The 18,925-nt window shown below is 46.2% G+C and overlaps 2 protein-coding genes across 4 annotated transcripts; one reads left to right on the forward strand and one right to left on the reverse strand.

The window, feature by feature from the left end:
- Positions 1 to 515: 515 nt before the first annotated feature.
- On the reverse strand, positions 516 to 1,951 carry CHCHD5 (coiled-coil-helix-coiled-coil-helix domain containing 5). Of its 2 annotated transcripts, XM_007488599.3 has the most exons (4): positions 1,812 to 1,951; positions 1,439 to 1,579; positions 1,176 to 1,326; positions 516 to 1,064 (listed from the first exon to the last, which is right to left on the reverse strand). In XM_007488599.3, coding segments are annotated over exons 1-4 (312 nt in total). In that variant the 5' UTR covers positions 1,814 to 1,951; the 3' UTR covers positions 516 to 1,046. The 2 variants fall into 2 exon arrangements, with proteins under 2 accessions (XP_007488661.1, XP_056678772.1); XM_056822794.1 differs by having other exon boundaries at positions 516 to 1,326.
- Positions 1,886 to 18,586, forward strand: ATP13A1 (ATPase 13A1). Of its 2 annotated transcripts, XM_001368285.4 has the most exons (26): positions 1,886 to 2,332; positions 3,364 to 3,453; positions 3,604 to 3,794; positions 4,916 to 4,988; positions 5,429 to 5,584; positions 5,765 to 5,834; positions 6,211 to 6,317; positions 6,402 to 6,531; positions 6,964 to 7,019; positions 7,779 to 7,905; positions 8,013 to 8,150; positions 8,237 to 8,357; positions 8,777 to 8,934; positions 9,179 to 9,354; positions 9,500 to 9,610; positions 9,729 to 9,854; positions 10,158 to 10,266; positions 15,275 to 15,474; positions 15,559 to 15,655; positions 15,928 to 16,097; positions 16,202 to 16,316; positions 16,632 to 16,828; positions 17,325 to 17,467; positions 17,549 to 17,660; positions 17,883 to 18,026; positions 18,241 to 18,586. In XM_001368285.4, exons 1-26 carry the CDS (start codon positions 1,886 to 1,888, stop codon positions 18,349 to 18,351), a joined length of 3,675 nt encoding a protein of 1,224 aa, XP_001368322.3. In that variant the 3' UTR covers positions 18,352 to 18,586. The 2 variants fall into 2 exon arrangements, with proteins under 2 accessions (XP_001368322.3, XP_007488660.3); XM_007488598.3 differs by lacking the exons at positions 17,883 to 18,026; positions 18,241 to 18,586 and adding an exon at positions 17,768 to 17,869.
- Positions 18,587 to 18,925: the final 339 nt, after the last annotated feature.

An 18,925-nucleotide genomic window follows, 5' to 3' on the forward strand; every position in this document is an offset into this window, starting at 1 on the left:
GTGACAATGACTCACCTCAAGGCTCTTCCATGACTGAGCCTTAAGAGAGAAATAGACATAACTGTTCACATAGGAAAGGAAAAGGGGAACAACTGACATTAAGCAAAATTGGATGAGTTTAGCTTAGGGGAACTTTTTGAAGCAAAGGGAAAAAAGTTAATTTCAGCAGGAAAGGGACATTATGGTAGAAAGCCATGAGTAAAACATGTTAAAGTGATCGTAATGACCAGTGTGAAATCTGGAAGTCTTTGTGGTATGGTATATTGAAAATGAATTTTGTCAGCAATGGATCTACATTCAAATTTGGACTCTACCACTTACATTATTTGTGTGACCTTGGGCCTAACAATTAAAAGTGCTGAAAAGTAAAATAGGCTGTCCCTGAAAGATGGTTCCTTCTTGGAGAGTTTCAAGCAGCAGCAGTACAGTCACTTGGTAGGTATGATAAATGGCGATTCTTTTAGTATGCATTATTCAGTAGTAAGAAGCAGAGCTTGGATTGAGCACAGTTCCTCTTATTCCAAAATCCAGTTTTTGTGTTTTATTGTTATACCTCTGAACTTTGCTTTTTTTCGCTTTCACATTTTACTTCACCCTAATATGTAGTCTGAAGGGGAGGGAACAGGGGAGAAAACATAAGGATATTCCCAATCCAATTTAGTTTCCAATTTTGGGAACAGCTGGTTATGGGATCAGAAGACAATCTTATGCTCTTGAACTGAGGCTAGGTCCAGTAACTCTTCATAGTGAATACTCTTTCCGTTTTGATTTTTCAAAATAAAAGAGTCCTCAAGTACCAATTCATAAATTAAAAAATAAGACCTGTTTGTCCTTTTATGCAGTTACCCTTGAGCAAAGAGGGTGACTAACCTCAGGTTAAGGCAGAGGAGAAGTTTTTGAACCTGGAGCATTGCACAAATGTGTATTTGGTTGGTGGGGAATGGAGGTTCAGCACTCCCATCAGTGGCCAAGTCCTGTCCAGAGTACCTTTGGGGAAAATCCTGCAATCACATGCTCAATATTCCTGTGCCACAAGAAAAAAGTGCTCACTGGAGGGGGTTTGGCTGTAGAGGAAAACAATGCTGGTCACTTATCTGTCCTTTTCTGCCAAGGCCTAATTTAAGGCCTGGTGGCAGAACCCAGAATATTCCCTCCCAGAATTTCCCGATGCCCACCTTGGTGGGCAGCTGTACTTGTTCAACACACTGCAGGAATCTCCGCATATGCTCAGTGCAGTTGTGCATATTAGCTTCATTTTTTCGGAGACACAGGTCAAAGTCTTGAAAAGGTTCGGCACAGTCCTGACGGATCTGACGAATGATGGGGCTGGATGAAGGAGTAGGGAAGTGGGAAGAGAAGGCCACAAGTCAAGAACCCCAGTTCTAGTCCCTTCTGTACACAGCTTTGCTTCCCTCCCGTCCAATCCCCTCAGACTCACTGGGAGGAGGCGCACTGAGCGACGCTCATCTTGAGGTGGTGGCAATCCTTATTCCAGGACTGCGGATTGTCAACTACGCACTGGACATAACGCTCCATCTCCGGACCGCAATATCGTGCTGTCACCTCAAGGGCCGCCTCCCTGCGGGAGGGAAGCGAAAGAGGTGGAGATGGCTCCGCCCAGAGGGAGGGGGGTACCGCCCAGGTGGCGAGGCTAGGGGAGAGGTGGGCGGGGCCTCGGAGAAGTGGGGGATAAAGGAGGGGAGGCAAGGCCCCGAACGGTTACTTGAGGTCCACATGTCATTCCCTAAGGGGAAGGAAAGCTTCGGCGGGTTCTAGGGCTCAAGCGGCTTTAGGGGATTCCTACTACTCACATCTCGCCGTCGGGCAAAGTGCTCGAAGTGCTTGGGAAGGTCCTGGATTCTTCCCCTTCCGGTCACGGTTGGTGATGGCGGCGTGCCGAAGTCGCGGAAGGGGGATACCGGAAGTGAGCCGGCGCCTGTCCCCGGAAGCGAGTGCCGAGCTGAGGAAGATGGCGGCGGCGGCGGGCTCGGATGGCGGTAGTGGCCCGTGTCGGGAGCCTCCGGCTGCGCGGCCGCCCCTGCTGCCCGCAGGGCCCGCACTGGTCGCGGCCGGGGACGAACTGGTGGCTGCAGTGTGGCCGTACCGGCGCCTGGCCCGCCTGCGCCGCCTCACTGTGCTGCCCTTCCTGGGGCTTCTCTACCCGGCCTGGCTAGGCGCCGCGGCTGCCGGCTGCTGGGGTTGGACGGGCGGCTGGACCGAGGTCCCGGAGGCGGCTCTGCTCACCCTGGCAGCCGTCGGGCTGGCGCACGCGCTCACCGTTCTCTCTGGCCACTGGTCCGTGCACGCGCACTGCGCGCTCACGTGCGCTCCGGTAAGTGCACGCGCGTCCGGGCGGGGTTGGTGGGGTAGGGTGGACTTTGGTTAGGAAGGGGGGGAAGGAAGGCAAGGCGCCTCCCCCTAGGCCTTGTCCTTCCCCTCCTCCCCCTGGGCCACGTCCTTCCTCGCATGCTTTGCTTCCCGAGCTGCCCGAACTCCGTTCACCAGGCTGTCCCGGTCTCCCTGGATACTCCACGTGGTGTGTTTAGCCTCCCTCAACCTTCATTCCCAGGCCCACTTGGCTACCCCATCTAGTGTTCTCAAGTTGGCCTGTCACTTTTCTCTGACAATGCAGCGGTGGGGACAGGCCCCTCCCAACCCCCTCTCATTTCAGATAGAGTGGCCAGGGTGGTGGGATGGGGAGAGCTGGGTGAGAGAGGCGGCTCTGGCCCGGGACCAGGGCTCTGGCAATGTTGCCACTTCTAATCCAAGTTTAATTAGCCTCCATCCCCATGGCAGATCTGTTGTGAAGTAGACAAGGCACTGATGGGTGCACATGTGTGTGGTTGCACCTGTTCTCCAGAAACTTTACTCTATGGGTTTACACACTTGTTCTGCTGCTTAGTTGTCTCAGGTGTCTTGGAGCAGGCCTGTGGCATTGGTCATGAATATTCCTGGGCCTCTGGGGAGACTTTATCTCTATTCCCCAAGGCACTAGGCACTAGGAACTGAAGAGCAAATGATCACTCAGAAACCATACCTGTCATTTGATCTTACTTGTTCTCAGACCAAGGGAGTGTCTCCCCTTTAAGGGAGAAATCCCAGAGCTGAGAAACAAGGTAGGGGAGAGTGGTTGCTGCCTGTGAAAAATAAGAGACAAGCTCTCCTTTTAGCTCTAGAGCTGACTGGGACTACTGAACAAGAATGTGGGGAGGGGTGGAACTGAAAAGCTAAGATTAAGACTTCCATCTTTTTTGTTTGGTTTTAAATGGGTATATTTATCTTCCCTGAACCAGACAAGATAGAACTCAACCTTATGCCTCAGATCTCCTTTACATAGAGCTTAAATCTCACTTTTACTTATAGGAATATGATCCTAGCAAAGCAACCCTGGTGAAAGTGGTCCCGACTCCCAACAATGGATCAGCTGAACTTGTAGCCTTGCATCGAGATGAGGTAAGGAAGCAGCATCATGAACTCAATAGGGCTTCTGGAGCTACATCCTGGTTGCCTGACACCATCCCTGCATAGGACCTTTAGCCTCCAGGTCTCTGGGGAGGTTCTCCTCGGACACACACACACTGTAAGCCAGACCTGTTCCTCCAGGGAGAAGGCGGGCAGGAGGTGCTGTCCTTTGAGTTTCAGAAGATCAAGTACTCTTATGACAGAGGGGAGAAAAAGAAGTTCCTTCCGGTGGCATTTCCTGTGGGAAGCCCCTTTTCCTGCTACCAAAATGCCCGTGGCTTTCAGGAAGATGCAGAAATCCGAGCAGCTGAAAAGAGATACGGTACTAACAAGTGAGTCTCCTGTTCACCATGGAAGAGTCATCTTTTCTTGCCAGGGACTTCTTATTTTTCTCTAGAATTGCCCCTAGAATTCCTTGGCACCAAACTAATTCTTGACCTTTTAGTAGTTGGGTTGATATCCTTCTCTTCAAATGCTCCAGATTGACTGTTGGCAGGTCTCTCACATCCTGACAGTTCCCTTTCCAGTTCACTCTGTGCACTGATATACTAATCTTTCTGATGCACATAAAGTTAAGGCAACATGTTTGAAGTCATATTATCTACTGCATTCATAATTGCCATAACCTATGGGTTTCTTATATGTTGCAATGCTATTTTTATTCTCAGTAACCTTTAATATCTCTCTTTAGCCTATATCCAAAGTCTTTAGCCTATATCCAAAGTCCTTAGCCTTGTATATGAGGTTCCTACAATTTGACCTTTACATACTGCCACTCATCTATGTTAACCTTCTATCTTTAACTAAACTGATCTCTTTATTCTCTCTCCACCCACTCCAAATATGATTACTATTGCTCATCTTTCCTGCCCTTGCTTAGAACTATCCCCACATGATTGGAATGTTTTATTTCCTCAAAGTTTCTTCAGATCTTTTTGTCCTTCTGCATCCAGCTCAAAATCCACCTTATTCATGGAGATTTTTCTGACCACTCTGTCCTTTTTTGCTCTAAAATCCCTAATATTCTGTAGTCTTGGCATATTGTGCCTTCTCTATTTATCTCTTCACCCTTGAAATTCGTCTCACCAATCTGACTTGAACTACCTGAGGGCAAGGCCTGTGTCTTACATCTCTAGCATCAGTGTCCAGCATGGTGTTCTGCAAAAGATAGGCTTTAATAAGTATAGGTTGGGATTAATAATAAAGTAAACAGCAGGATCTATCCATGGAGAGGTGGCAGTGGTGCCATGTCTCTTCTACCTCAGAGCAAATTGCTACTTACCTTTCCTAACCCTCAGTCTGGGCTAGAAGATGAAGACACATCCCACAAAATTGTTAATAAGGGGAGCAGTTGTCAAAGTGGGAATTTTCATCTGATTTTGGAGGGCTGCCCTGCTACCCTTCAGAAGCCTGATGCCTCCTGATGGGGTTGGGGGGATGGTCTCCTTTTCAGGGCAGAGATGGTGGTGCCTGAGTTCTCGGAGCTGTTTAAAGAGAGAGCCACAGCCCCCTTCTTTGTGTTTCAGGTAAAGGTACCTCTGTTGTCTCTGAGGTTCAGCCCCTGGTGCTAGGGCTGCTGTGCATGCCCTCTCCTCTCCAGTCCAATCCAACAAGCATTTATTAAGCACCTACTATGTACAGGGCACTGTGGTAAGCACTGGGGATATATAGATAAAATGAAAAATAGATTCTGCCCTCAAGGAGCTTACATTCCCCATAAGCTTATATTTTCCCTTTTATTTCACTTGGGGCAAAAAAGCAAGACCTTATTAGTTTACTCTTGGAATATTTAATGATAGGTACCTCAGCTTAAGGAATAAGCAGACCAACCACTCTAATCACCTACCTATCCCCTGAAAGCCCTCCTCTTCTCTCCCGGGGATCAAGGTCCCTTCTGCCATAGTTTTTGGAAATAAAGAATAATAGACCTAGTCCTGATTTATACTTATGTCTTCATTCTCCCCAGGTATTTTGTGTGGGGCTTTGGTGCCTAGATGAGTACTGGTACTACAGTGTCTTTACCCTCTCCATGTTGGTCGCCTTTGAGGCCTCCCTTGTACAGCAGCAGATGAGGAATATGTCAGAGATTCGGAAGATGGGCAATAAGCCATACATGATCCAGGTATGGGGCTAGATGAGCTGATCTAGCTTACCTTTAAGTAGATGTCTAGTCTATCCGAGAGTTTCTTAGGGCAAACAAGGGGAAGGTTTGGCAATTTATTGTTGAATGTTACTAGACTTGGATCAAGATTGGAACTGTTCGCTGTTGTTTACTTACCACCCTCCCTCCTCATTCTGGTAGGTTTATCGAAACCGAAAGTGGAGACCAATTTCGAGTGATGAGATCATACCTGGAGACATCGTTTCCATTGGTAACATACTGGATGCAAAGAGATCCAAGTTCCCAGACATAGTCTCTTTTCCCCCTCCCCTCCTTACTCCTGATAATCATAGGTAGTTAGAGCTATAAGGGACATCAGAAATAATCTAGTCCAGTTACCTCATTTTCTAGATGGGGAAACTAAGACTTAGTGAGAGGAAGAGACTTTTAGATGGTGATGCATAGAGTTAGTAGTAGACCCAGAAATAGACCCCAGGTGCCCTTGACCCTTCTGAGATCTGTCACCCTCAGCCCTTCCCTAGGGAAAGCTGTGTCCTCTTCCTGTCTCTTTTTGTGTATGGTAGTGGGGGAGTCACGAATCAGATGGGCTCTGTCTTTTTGTGATATAATCTCTCCTCTCTTAATAGGTCGTTCCCCCCATGAAAACCTTGTTCCTTGTGATGTGCTGCTGCTGCGGGGCCGCTGCATCGTAGATGAGGCTATGCTCACTGGAGAGTCAGTACCCCAGATGAAGGTGAGACAAAGGAAGTAGGAGTCTAGGTGAGATGTGGCCAAGGAGAGAGCTAAGTCCTGAAAAATACTGGGGGTCTCATTGCAGGAACCAATTGAGGACCTGGACCCAGATCATGTGCTGGACATTCAAACTGATTCACGCCTCCATGTTATCTTTGGGGGCACCAAGGTTGTGCAGCATATTGCTCCTCAGAAAGCCACCACAGGGCTGAAATGTAGGTTTCTCTCCACCTCTCACATTGGATAATGTACTTGGTCAGGAATTTCTTTCTTCCCCATGAAAATGGCTTTCCCTTCTCCCCAGCCTTAGTGGGCTCTTCCCCTAATTTTGGTCGATGACTCAGACTCTGTAGCATAGGTTCAGATGTGTATACATGAACAATCATGAGGGGATCTTTGGATTAACCATACTTCTGATCCTCCCCAGGGCTACAGAAGGATTCAAATCAAACATTGTTTTCCCCTATTCCCTGGGGTAGTTCATGTTTCTCTCACCCTCAAAGTGATGGTGTCACATATAGGAAGTATGTGACAACTGGTAAAGGCATTGGCTAAATGCAGGCTATGCAGATTGTGGGGTGGGGGTGAGATTTCCACCTTCCTCTGGAGATCATACAATCTCTTAATTATCTGATTGTTTCCTGCAGCAGTCGACAATGGCTGTGTGGCCTACGTTCTGAGGACTGGCTTCAATACATCACAGGTAAGAGCCATTTGGCAGGATAAGAGGACCTGTGGTGGAGCATTAGGTTCTGGGTAGGGGAGGGGGTGAGCAGGGAGTCCTTCATGTCTTCTGAACAGGTTTTTCCCTGTTCTTGATATAAAATATCTTCATTAGCATGCAGCCTCTGCCCTGGGTTTGGAGTTTAGTATATGATTAGTCCTTGAGGCACCCAGCACAGAATTGTAGTTGCCCCACTTTATACCTGTAATGATGAAAAGTTAATATACTAAATGTAATATTTAGAAATTTGTTTGGAAATATAATGTTAAATTTTTAAGAAGGATTATTGTGGTCTCCCTTTATAAAAAATAATTAACCCATAAGTCATGAGGATGATAGCTTTCAAGAAATTATTTTAACATAGTCTAAGAAAGAAATAAAGAGGGAAAGAAATAAAATATTTCCTAGCCTACCACTCTAATCTTACCAGCCCACAAGAGTATCTTCTGCCTGAGCCACCAGCCTCCAGAGAAAAAAGACCCAGCATCCTCTACAGTCTCATTGTTATAGTCCTCCACATTGTGTCCTTTTCTTCTTCGTTGGTCTACCACATCTCAGGAACCAAAGTCTCTCTGACCTGGACCTGTAACCCCTGGTTCTGGGTCACTAATGGGCTGCTTGGGACAAACAGAAAGTTCATGATCCTGGGCAGAAGGGGTTCCTTTTACATATACCTGAAAAAAAAAGAACTGTTCTCTATTACTTTGTTGAAAGCATCTTTATTCTGCCTCTTCCCAGGGCAAACTGCTTCGCACAATCCTTTTTGGAGTGAAGAGGGTGACGGCCAACAACCTGGAGACTTTTATCTTCATCCTCTTCCTACTTGTTTTTGCAGTTGCAGCAGCAGCATATGTTTGGATTGAAGGTAAACTTCTGTTCTCTGGGCCTCAGAGTTGGGACAGGCCTGAATTATGTCCTTTGGTTTGGCCTTGATCCTGATTATATAGACTACGTTGTCTGTCTTCTGTCCAGGCACTAAGGACCCCAGTAGGAACCGATACAAGCTATTTCTGGAATGTACTCTGATCCTGACTTCAGTTGTGCCTCCAGAGCTTCCCATTGAGCTGTCTCTGGCTGTCAACACCTCTCTCATTGCCTTGGCCAAACTCTGTGAGTAGCCCTTCTGGGTTTGGTGTGGGTGGGAGGAAATTGGCCAACCATAGGGGCAAGCCTTCACTGGGTCTTTTTTCCTGCAGACATGTATTGTACAGAGCCGTTCCGGATCCCCTTTGCTGGCAAAGTTCAAGTGTGCTGTTTTGATAAGACAGGCACCCTGACCAGTGACAGTCTTGTGGTGCGGGGCGTAGCTGGACTCAAGTGAGTGACCAGGGGAGACTGGTCACAGGGGAGACCTGGGGAGGATAAAAAGCACGCTTAAGTTTCCTCAGAATTTTGCCTGACCCAGAACTCGAGAGGCCTTAATGTCTTGGGTGTATGTGATCATATAGAAGTCTAGTGTATGGCTGGGGTGACTGGAGAGATTCTAGTCCCTGTGGTAGAGGTACATAGCTGATCAGGCTCTAGAATGGCATTTCAGCCTCAGTAGGGAGCTTGTTTGACCTTTTCCACCTTCCTTAGATCCCACTTTTTCCTATTATTTAAGGTTTTCCTCAGAATCCAGACTGAGATATTGGATACCTATCCATCACTTTTATTATTTGGGTGGGAGGTTGGGAGAGGCATTGGTAGCTCTGTCTCCACACTATAACCTGGCTGGCTGTTTCCCATCGTTGCAGAGATGGGAAGGAGGTGACGCCAGTGTCCAATATTCCTGTAGAAACACATCGGGCCCTGGCCACATGCCACTCCTTAGTGCTACTGGATGATGGCTCCTTGGTAGGAGATCCTCTAGAGAAAGCCATGCTGACAGCTGTGGAGTGGACTCTAACCAAAGGTGAGTTGGCATCCAATGTCACCAGTTACCCAGGGGAGTGCCTTGGAAGTAAGCATATGAGAATAAGAGTTCTCCTGTTTGGGCTAGAACTTACATCCAGGCTGTGGGTAAGGGGATGGAGGAGAGCAGAGAAGCTGTGTTGGGAGGCAGTGGGACATGAGCAGAATGGGCTTGGGATGGAGGGATGGTATCCTTGCTGCCTAATGAGTGAAACCCCTCAGGACTCCTGCTTATTTGTTTCCAGATGAGAAAGTTTTCCCCAGAAGTATTAAAACTCAGGGACTGAAAATTCACCAGCGCTTTCATTTTGCCAGTGCCCTGAAGCGAATGTCTGTGCTGGCCTCCTTTGAGAAGATGGGGTCCACTGATCTGTGTTACATCGCTGCAGTGAAGGGGGCCCCTGAGACCCTGCACTCCATGGTGAGCACCACCCTGGTGCCTTCCCACAAGGCTGACATGTACCTGAGATGAGAGGCTCAGGCACTACATGGGTTCCTATTTCCCTGAAGTATACCTTAGGGACTGTGTTGTTCAGTGTATCATTCAATTTTTCTTTCTCCTCTAGTTTTCTCAGTGCCCAAGTGACTATCAAAGCATTCATACTGAGATCTCCAGGGAAGGGGCCCGTATCCTCGCTCTAGGATATAAGGAACTGGGCCACCTCACTCACCAGCAGGTATCTGACCCTTCTACTTTCTCATGGCACAGAGTAACTCTTGGCAGTGGCCTTGGTGTGTAGCTCAGACCTCTCTCCAGCACCTTGGCTAACCTAACCCTCTGTGACTCCTTCCTAGGTCCGAGAAGTTAAACGTGAAACTCTTGAATGTCACCTGAAATTTGTGGGTTTCATTGTAGTCTCCTGCCCTCTCAAAGCTGACTCCAAAGCTGTGATTCGGGAGATCCAGAATGCATCACATAGGGTACAGCTGTTCCCTCTCTTGAGACCTTTAACCCTCCTCCCTGTTTGCCCCTACTCCTGCCTTATAGGATCAAAAAATAGGAGCTAGAAGGGACCGCAGAGGCCATGGAATCCAACCTTCTTGCTTTACAGGCAGAGGTGAAGGGACTGGCCCAGGGTCACCCAGCAAGTAAGTGTCTGAGGCTAAATTTGAACTCAGGTCCTTATGACTCCAGGTCCTGCACTATACCCATTGCACTACAAGCTGTTGTCCCATCTTCTTACCCTATCCTGGACACTCATAAGCTATGACCTGTTCCTCCAGGTGGTCATGATCACGGGTGATAACCCACTTACAGCCTGTCATGTGGCCCAGGAGCTGCACTTCATTGAGAAGGAGCACACATTAATCCTACAGGCCCCTTCCCAGAAAGGTAAGCATTGGATTCTATGTAGGTAACAGGATATCCCCTGCACTCCGGGTGTCAGGAAGCAATGTGGTCAGGGAGATAGAGCAAGGGCCATGTTGAGCTCTAGGATCCATTGGGGTACAAGGTTTCTGAAGGCTTCCTGCAGGGTCACACAAACTCCTGGCAGGCTGTGCTTATTGACTTATGATCAGCAGGCCAACCCTCATCAGTTTTTTTAGTCCAACATATCATTATTGAATCCTCTTTGAGGTCATTTAAGTTGTAAGGGAGCCAAGAAAAATGGAAGTCTCTGTGGGTAGAGAAATGAAACTTATACATGATCCATTTAGAGTCATTAAAGGTGTGGTTGTGCTGGGATCCAGTTCTGTATCTGGTGCAGTTATCTGGTATAGTCTATGCTGGAATAGTTTTGGAGTAATTCAGAAAAGGATGCTAGCACTGACCTCACAAGTACTTGTTAAATCCCTACTATTTGCTAAGAAGAGGCATTGTACCTGTCTTCAAGGAACTCACAGTCTAGTGAGGGGAAAAGATAACACAAATCATATAAGCTTTGTCTTTCTAAAAGGTTTATAAAAAGGAAAAAAGTGATCCATGAAGTACAAAGAGGAAGGTTGGTTGTTACCAGCAAGGAGGGTGCCAGGAAGACTTGTGTATTTTGAGTGGGTTATAGAAGGGAAGTCAACACTAAACACATCAAGAGAGAGAAGATATTTCAGGCTTAGGGAAGAGCCTGAACTAACACACTGAGTGGAGAGCATGATGTGTTTCAGAAAGGAGAGGGCTGCCTTGATCTGATTTGAAACCTGTCGCGTGGGAAAAAAATAAAATAAAATACAGGTTGTGAATTGGAAGGGATCTCCGAAACCATCACGTCCAATTTTACCTGAATGAAAATCCTCTAAATTCTTGGCTCATCCTCTGCTTGAAGACCTCTGGTGAGGGAAAAACTCACTACCTTTGCTTATTCCACTTATGGACAATTCTGATTTTTAGGGAATTTTTTCCTTACACAAAACTGAAATCTGTCTATGCACCTTGCACCATTGTTCTGTGTTCGTGTTGAACAAGTGGTAGTACTTCCCGATAGGAACCCCTCAAATACCTAAATACAGTTTCTTTCCTATGACTGCCTCCCAAGTTTTCTCTTCTCCAGGCTTGCTTGCCAACCCCAGTTCCCTCTGTCAGCGCTTTCATGGGATGACTTCTAGTCCCTTCATTCTCCTTATTGCCTTCTCCTGAAAGTGTTTCAGCATTTCATTGTCCTTCCTAAATTGTGGTGTCCAGAATTGAGCAGAATATATACTGGATCACTCACTTTGACCTGCCCCTCTAAATATTGAAATCTAAGGTCATGTCAGCTTTTGCTTTTTTTGACTGCCAAGTAACACTGACTGACTCATGTTTGTGGTTACCTAAGATTCTCAGATTGTTTCCACATACCTAAACATTCTCTCTATCTTGTACTGAAAAATATTTTTTTAATCCCTACAAGATGTTACATTTATAAATTCTTGTTAAATTTTACTTTATTGAATTTAGCTAGTCATCAAGCTTTGTTTGTGGCCTGACTGGCAAAGCTTTGTTGGCTACTCTTCCTGGTTTCAGTGTCCCCATTTTTAATAAGCATGCCACCTGTGCTTTCATTCAAATCATTGATAAAAAATTGAAATTGGCCAAGGGCTGGGATTTTCCAAGAGAGACTTCTTTCTAGGTTGACACTGACCATTAATGAACAGTGGTACTCTTTAGTTTCAGCCCTTCAGCCAGCTCTGAATGTCCCTGCCTTTCATCTCCCAAATATTTTTTGACTCCCATCTAATGAATGAGGCTAAAAAGGTCAGGGGCGTCAGATTGTGGGAAATGTAGAATAACCTTACCTGGGAGGCATTAGGAAGCCACTGTGTTTTAGTCAAGGAATTATCTGATCTGGTCTGTGCCCAAGAACAGACCAGATTAGATAATATTTTGGAAGTATCAGGATCAGTTTGTAGATGAGACTGAATGGAGATGAGAAGAACTATGAAGGTAGCAACATTGTAGGAAGATGGTAATAAGGACTGGTTCTGATGAGGGCTTGGTAGCACTGGAGAGAGAGAAAAAGGGTTTCTGTTCTGGGTACCACCTATTCTCCTGCCAGTTACCTTACAGCTTTGAAGCCCTCCTTCTCCTTCATTTGGTTAAGCCTGCCTTCCCCAACGTCTTATCAGCATATACATGTATGTATATCTGTTCATTTCTCACACAGTTTACTCGGCCTACTATTTCAAACTTTAATCACATGTAGTCTCCCTGTTTCGAATCTTTCACCCCTCTAGCCCACCTTCCCCTACAGGAATAATTCAAGGAGGAAGCAAGCTCTAACTCAGTGATGATTAGAAAAAGCTTAAAGTAGGAGATATTACTGAGCCTCCAAGGAAGCCAGGGATTCTAGGAAGTAGAGGCAAGGAGGAAGGGCATTCTAGGCATGGGAGACAGCCTGGGCAATTGCAGAAATGCAAGAGGGGAAGTGCTGAGTTAGAGTAATAGGAAGTAGACCAATTTGGCTGTAATAGGACATATGTGATAGTCAGATAAAGTGAAGTAACTGTGGAGGTTGATTGTAAAAGATTCTTATTTTTTTATTCCGAATTTAACACCAAATCAAATGAGCAGTTGCATCTATAAAGTAACATTTTAAAAAGAAAATATATAATAAATCACATGAAACTGTGAATCTCTATTCTGTATAGCTTGTGGTATGTAATTATTTCAACCTATAACTTTCAAAACTGTCCTGCTTGTCTATGTTTCTTACTGATCTCTTAATACACTTCAAATAATGCTTCAGGTGACTTTTTTTTTCTTTTTGGGGGTGGTGGTAGAAACCCATAGGTCTTTCGAAGTTTTTTTCCCCCCCTTTGTAACGTTTATAAAAACTATTCTTCTGATTGTTATTACCTCACTCTTCGAATCAGTTCATATAACTTTTCCCAGGTTTCCTCAAAACTGTCCCTATAAAAGACTTTAAATGCCATGGTGGGATGTGTACTTTAGCTTAGAGGTGATAGAGCCATTGAAAATGGTTTTGCAGGGAAACAATGTCAGACCTGTGATTTAGTGAAAGGATTTTGATAGCTCTGTCAAAAATGGATGGAAGAAAGTAGAGATTGGAGGCAGCACAGAGACCACTGAGGAAACTATTGACAGAACTCAGGCTGTTGAAAAGAATTCAAAAGAAGGATTAGAATAGGTAAATTCACATGTCTCCTGCACAAAAATGTTCATTGAAACTGGTGGCCAGGAGAGGATAGAAGAGCAAGTGGTCTGAGCCTTGGGAATATGCCAATGTTAGTGATTAGGCCATGGGTGATTTTGGGCAAAGGAAGCTGAGAAGTAGTGACCAGTTAGGCAGGAGAAAAACCAGAGGTGAACAGGGATCCAGAAGTTGAAGGAGAAGAGAATAACCTGGAAGAAAGGTAGTCAAAAGCTACATAAATTAAGAGCTAAGCAAGGGCCAATCACATTTAATAAATTAAGACAGTATACCTTCTTAGGGGAAAAGTTTTAGGTTGAGGAATGGGGTTAAAAGCATGATTACAGGAAATAGAAAAGTGAAGTGGAATCGGAATAAATAGGGGCAATGGGCATGAATTGTTTTGATGTTTGGTTTTGGATGAGGGGAAGAGGTGTGAGAGGATAGATTGAGGAGAGGTACTTAAGAGAAGCCTTTTTTCTAAAGATGAGCCCTGAGGATGTTTGTAGGCTTGTAGGGAAGCCTCCAGAAAATGAGAGAGAAGAGTTGATTGAAAAGGTAAGCTCCAGAAGGAAACTGATAGGTGGAGATGGGATCAAAGGCATAAGTAAATGGTTTACAAAACCTTAGCTGAATAGGGAGAGGAGTGAACTCCAATAGGCAGCTTCCCTTTTCTCAATGAAATGAGAATATGAAATGAGGTAGATGTGAAAATAGTAGAGGGCTTGATTAGAGTTTTCCAGTGTAGTAAAGCAGTAAGGGGAAAATTTAAGGCTCCATGTGAGGGAGTAGGAAGCCAGTTGAGAGGTTAGCTAACACAAATTTGTAGTGGACATGGTCAACACATTTATATGACTTCGTCCAGAGAGATTGATTGGAAATATGAGAACTTGCCCATTTGTAGAAGAGAACTTGAAACTAAAGGGATATCCCTCAATTGGGAATGGACAAAACAAAGAATTACCACATAAGAAATGATGAAAAATCTGGTTCCAGAGAAACCTAGAAACACTTGTGAACTCTGCAGAATGGAATGAATAGAACCAGAACATCAATACAATGACATTGTAATGGGGGGGGGGGGGACCAGCTTTGGAAGACCTAAGAACCCCAGTTAATACAATGGCCAATCAAAATTCCAGAAGCCCAGTGATGGAGCATTTTGCCACAAAATGGGATAGACATTTTTGCATAAGGCCATCAAGGGAGTTTGTTGTGCTAGACTTTGCTTAATCATTTATAAGGGTTTTATGGGGAGGGGAGTGTGTAATGAGAGGGAATAAAGATTAGCAAGTCAAAAAGAAAAAGGAAAGAGGGTCATTAAAGCATTTTTCTAAAAATACACAGAAGAGATCAGAATGAAGACCAGAAGAAAACAGATGAGCAAGACAGCTTCAAAAGTTATATGATAGAATAATCCTATATTTAAAAGGAAAAGCAAATTGCATATTTTAGAGATTCACAGATTAAAGTATAATCTCTTTTTTCTGTTCTTTTTCCCCCTTATTTAGTATTTGTCAAGTTCAGAATAAGAACACTTAAAATAGAAACTTGAGTCAAGGACAGATAAAAATCTGAGAATCATTTAAATAGATGTAGGTTGAAGGCAGGGAGATTACCATATCTGTGAGGAAGAATATAGAGAGCTGCCTTGTGAGATTCCCATAGTTTGAAGGTAGTAGGAAAGGAAACAGTACAGAAATGCTAATAGACAGTATCATAGTATTCCAAAGGCCAAGGGAGGAGAAAATTCATGTAGCTTCTGATGTGTTGCAGGCACCGAGTGGCAGTGGCATTCCATTGATGGCACCATCATCTACCCACTCAGCCAGAGCTCCACAAAGGAACTGACTTCAAACCACGCATTGTGCCTCACAGGGGATGGTCTTGCCCACCTCCAAGCTTCTGACCATCATTACCTGCTCAAGCTCATTCCTCATGTGCAGGTGTTTGCCCGAGTCTCCCCCAAACAGAAGGTGATCTTGGAGCCTGGCCAGGGGTGGGGGAGAAGGGGTCATTATAGGCTTCCCTTTTGCTGACCACTCCCCCTCCTGTCCTAGGAGTTTGTCATCACTAGCCTAAAGGAGCTTGGCTACGTAACCCTGATGTGTGGGGATGGCACCAATGATGTTGGGGCATTGAAGCATGCGGATGTGGGTAAGGGAAAGGGAGGTGGGTGTCAGCCCCCAGTCTGAATAGGGAGTCATGGATGTGCCTACCAATAGAGCTCCTAGTGTAAGGGAGTGGGGAAGGTGGGATATTCATTGAAACATGGAAATGTGTTCAGATGGCATGGTGGATTTCTAGAGAATGGACAATAATGACTGTAAGCTATGTGGCTATTCCTATGGCCAGAGTCCCCCAATATTTTCTATAAGGGAAGGAGGGTGCAGAGAGCCTTCCTTCCCAACCCTACTTGTGCCTTTCAGGGGTTGCTCTATTAGCTAATGCCCCAGAACGGATATTTGAAAGGCGTCGAAGACCCAGGGATGGCCCCAGTGATGGGAGACTCTCCTTGAGCAGCAGCAGCAGTGTAAGAATGACCTCTAGGTTGGTTAAGCATCGGCCTGTTCGGGAGGAGCAATTGAATCTTCAGAGGGTATGTGAGATCACCAAGACTTGGAAGTCTAGAATAAGGGGGTAGAAGATAGGAAATGGGGGGTCCTTTTGAGCCATAACCTGTGCACATTTCTCTACCTGTAGGAGCGTCTCAACCAGGTGTTAAGGGACCTAGAGGAGGACCATGCCCCTGTTGTGAAGCTGGGAGATGCTAGCATAGCAGCCCCCTTCACCTCTAAGCTCTCATCCATTCAGTGTAGTGAGTATTCAGGCCCCAAGGGATGTAGCTGTCAGTTACTGACTCTTCCTGACCTCCCCTTACTAATTAGAGACCAGCTCCTCATCCTGTGCCCATTCATTCTCCCTAACCCATTCTGGTGCCCAACTGCATTCCTGCCCACTCCTGGTGATTGACCCCTAATGCACACAACCTTTCACTGCTTTCTTACCCCCTGGGGGATGGCCCAAGGGCCCTGAGTGGGTCATCATTCTAATCTCACTCCTTCAGGGACAGGAGCTTTTTTGGTGTTAGTCCCCAAACCTGACTATGACTCCTCTTCTGCCTCTCCCTCAGTCTGCCATGTCATCAAACAAGGCCGGTGCACTCTAGTCACCACACTACAAATGTTCAAAATCCTGGCTCTGAATGCACTCATCCTTGCCTACAGCCAGAGTGTCCTCTACCTGGAAGGGGTGAAGTTCAGTGACTTCCAGGCCACGCTGCAGGGCCTACTGCTGGCTGGCTGCTTCCTCTTCATCTCCCGCTCCAAGGTTTGTAGATACAGTGCAGGTAGACAGGCAGCCAATGTGGAGACAAGGCTTGAGAAGGGAGATATTATCCTGCCCCTCTGAGCCCCTGATCTGCAGCCAGTACAAAAGAAAGGATGGGGGAGTCACACTACTAAAGGGCTTTTTTTTTTTTCAATCCTTCAAACATCAGCCTCAGGAGCACATGAGAGCTGAGGGGTATGGCATGTGAGAAATGAAATGACGGAGGAAACAAAGGTTTGAGCTTCCAAGCATTTCAGTTTATTAAGCAATGCATACCAATTGCTCAACAAACTGGGACCAGATCTCAGGCTGGGCTGTACCCTGAATACAGTGGAAGATAGACTTATATAATAAAAACAAACAAATCCGACCAATTTATTTCAAGGAAACTTAACGAGGAGTCAAAATTGGGTAATCAGTTTCTCATTGGAGGAAAGATTCTGCCCTCCTTCATCTCCCCAGAGCAAAGATGAGCAGAGACCTTTCTAACCCCCAGCCCTTGAAGACATTGTCACCTGAGCGACCACTGCCCAACATCTTCAACTTGTACACAGTCCTGACTGTGCTTCTCCAGTTCCTGGTGCATTTTCTGAGTCTGATCTATCTGTACAAAGGGGCTCAGGCCCGCAGCTCTGACAAGTGAGTGGCTCCTGACCCTTCCCCCTTCTCCTTCTGTCCTAATACATTTCTGTGGAATCCTAACCCTTCCTTCTTCTCTAGGAAAGAGGAGTTTGTGGATTTGTACAAAGAGTTTGAGCCAAGCCTGGTCAACAGCACTGTGTATATCATGGCCATGGCCATGCAGATGGCCACTTTTGCCATCAACTATAAGGTGAGGCCTCCCCTCCTGAACTAACCTTATTGGATCCCCAATTCTTACTGACACCCCAACCCCATGGGGTTCCCAATTTCTAACTGTACCTACTCTCATAATACTAGACCTGGGAAGACCCTAATTCCCACCAATTCCAGTACCTTGCCCCACTGACTACTCTGCACTGAGCCCCAGGAGGAGGTTAGGGCAAGGGATTTGAGTGACCCTGGCCTCCCCCAGGGTCCCCCATTCATGGAGAGCCTTCGGGAGAACAAGCCTCTTCTGTGGAGCCTCGGTCTATCCATTGCTGCTGTTGCTGGTCTCCTGTTGGGCTCTTCCCCTGACTTCAACAGCCAATTTGGGCTTGTGGACATCCCTGTGGAGGTAAGGAGGCCCTGCGTTCAAGCTGATACTGACTCTAGTACTCCATTTTAGTCCATTGGGAGTTTCCTCCAGTGAACACTGATCTAAAGCTTTCTAGTCCAGACCCTTGGCTTTTCCTCCATCCCACTCTAAGCCCCTGGAGGCCCCAAGGAAATCACTAGTAGAATTAACTGGGTTCTCTTCCCCTTCTAATCCTTTTCTCCATGTTCTGCAGTTCAAGCTGGTGATTGCTCAGGTCCTGCTGCTTGACTTCTGCCTGGCCCTTCTGGTAGACCGTGTCCTTCAGTTCTTGTTGGGGAGCCCGAAGATGAAAGTGCCTTCATGAGTCTGAACTTAGGGCCCTCCTTCCTAGGGCCATGGAGAGGCGACCACGCGATCCCAGGGTGGGGGCCTGGAAGAGCCCAGACTGTGTAGGGAGGAGCAGTGATCACCCCTCCCCATTGATGTTCTAAGTGATGTTCTAGGACAGACTTAAGTGGGAACCTTTTGTACTGTGGGCCCCCTGCTCTATTCCCTCCCCCTTTGGTAAATAAAGCAGCATCAGCGTATTTTAAAATTAACCAAAGCCTCAGCTGTCTGTTGTTATCATAGGATGAGAGATTTAGAAATGAAATAGACCCCTCTTTTGAAAGCTCCCCAGATTTGTGGGGGGCAAGGGGGTGCAGACAATTGAAGCTACTTCAGCCTGCTTGGCTGGTTTTTTAAGACTTCCTTCCTCATCCAGAGTCCCACCCTCTGTCCATTCCCAACAACTGGTCTAGCTGGTACCTCCTGGGCTGTTATTGAACCCCTTTGGGCCTCCATTAACTCCCCCCACCCCTTCTTTTTTTAGATGAAGAGAGGTTTGTTTATCTCTGGGCCTAGCAAAAGGTGGTTCAGATCCCTCCCCTCTCCAAGCC

This window comes from Monodelphis domestica, chromosome 3, assembly GCF_027887165.1.
Source record: "Monodelphis domestica isolate mMonDom1 chromosome 3, mMonDom1.pri, whole genome shotgun sequence".
NCBI classification, from domain to species: domain Eukaryota; kingdom Metazoa; phylum Chordata; class Mammalia; order Didelphimorphia; family Didelphidae; genus Monodelphis; species Monodelphis domestica.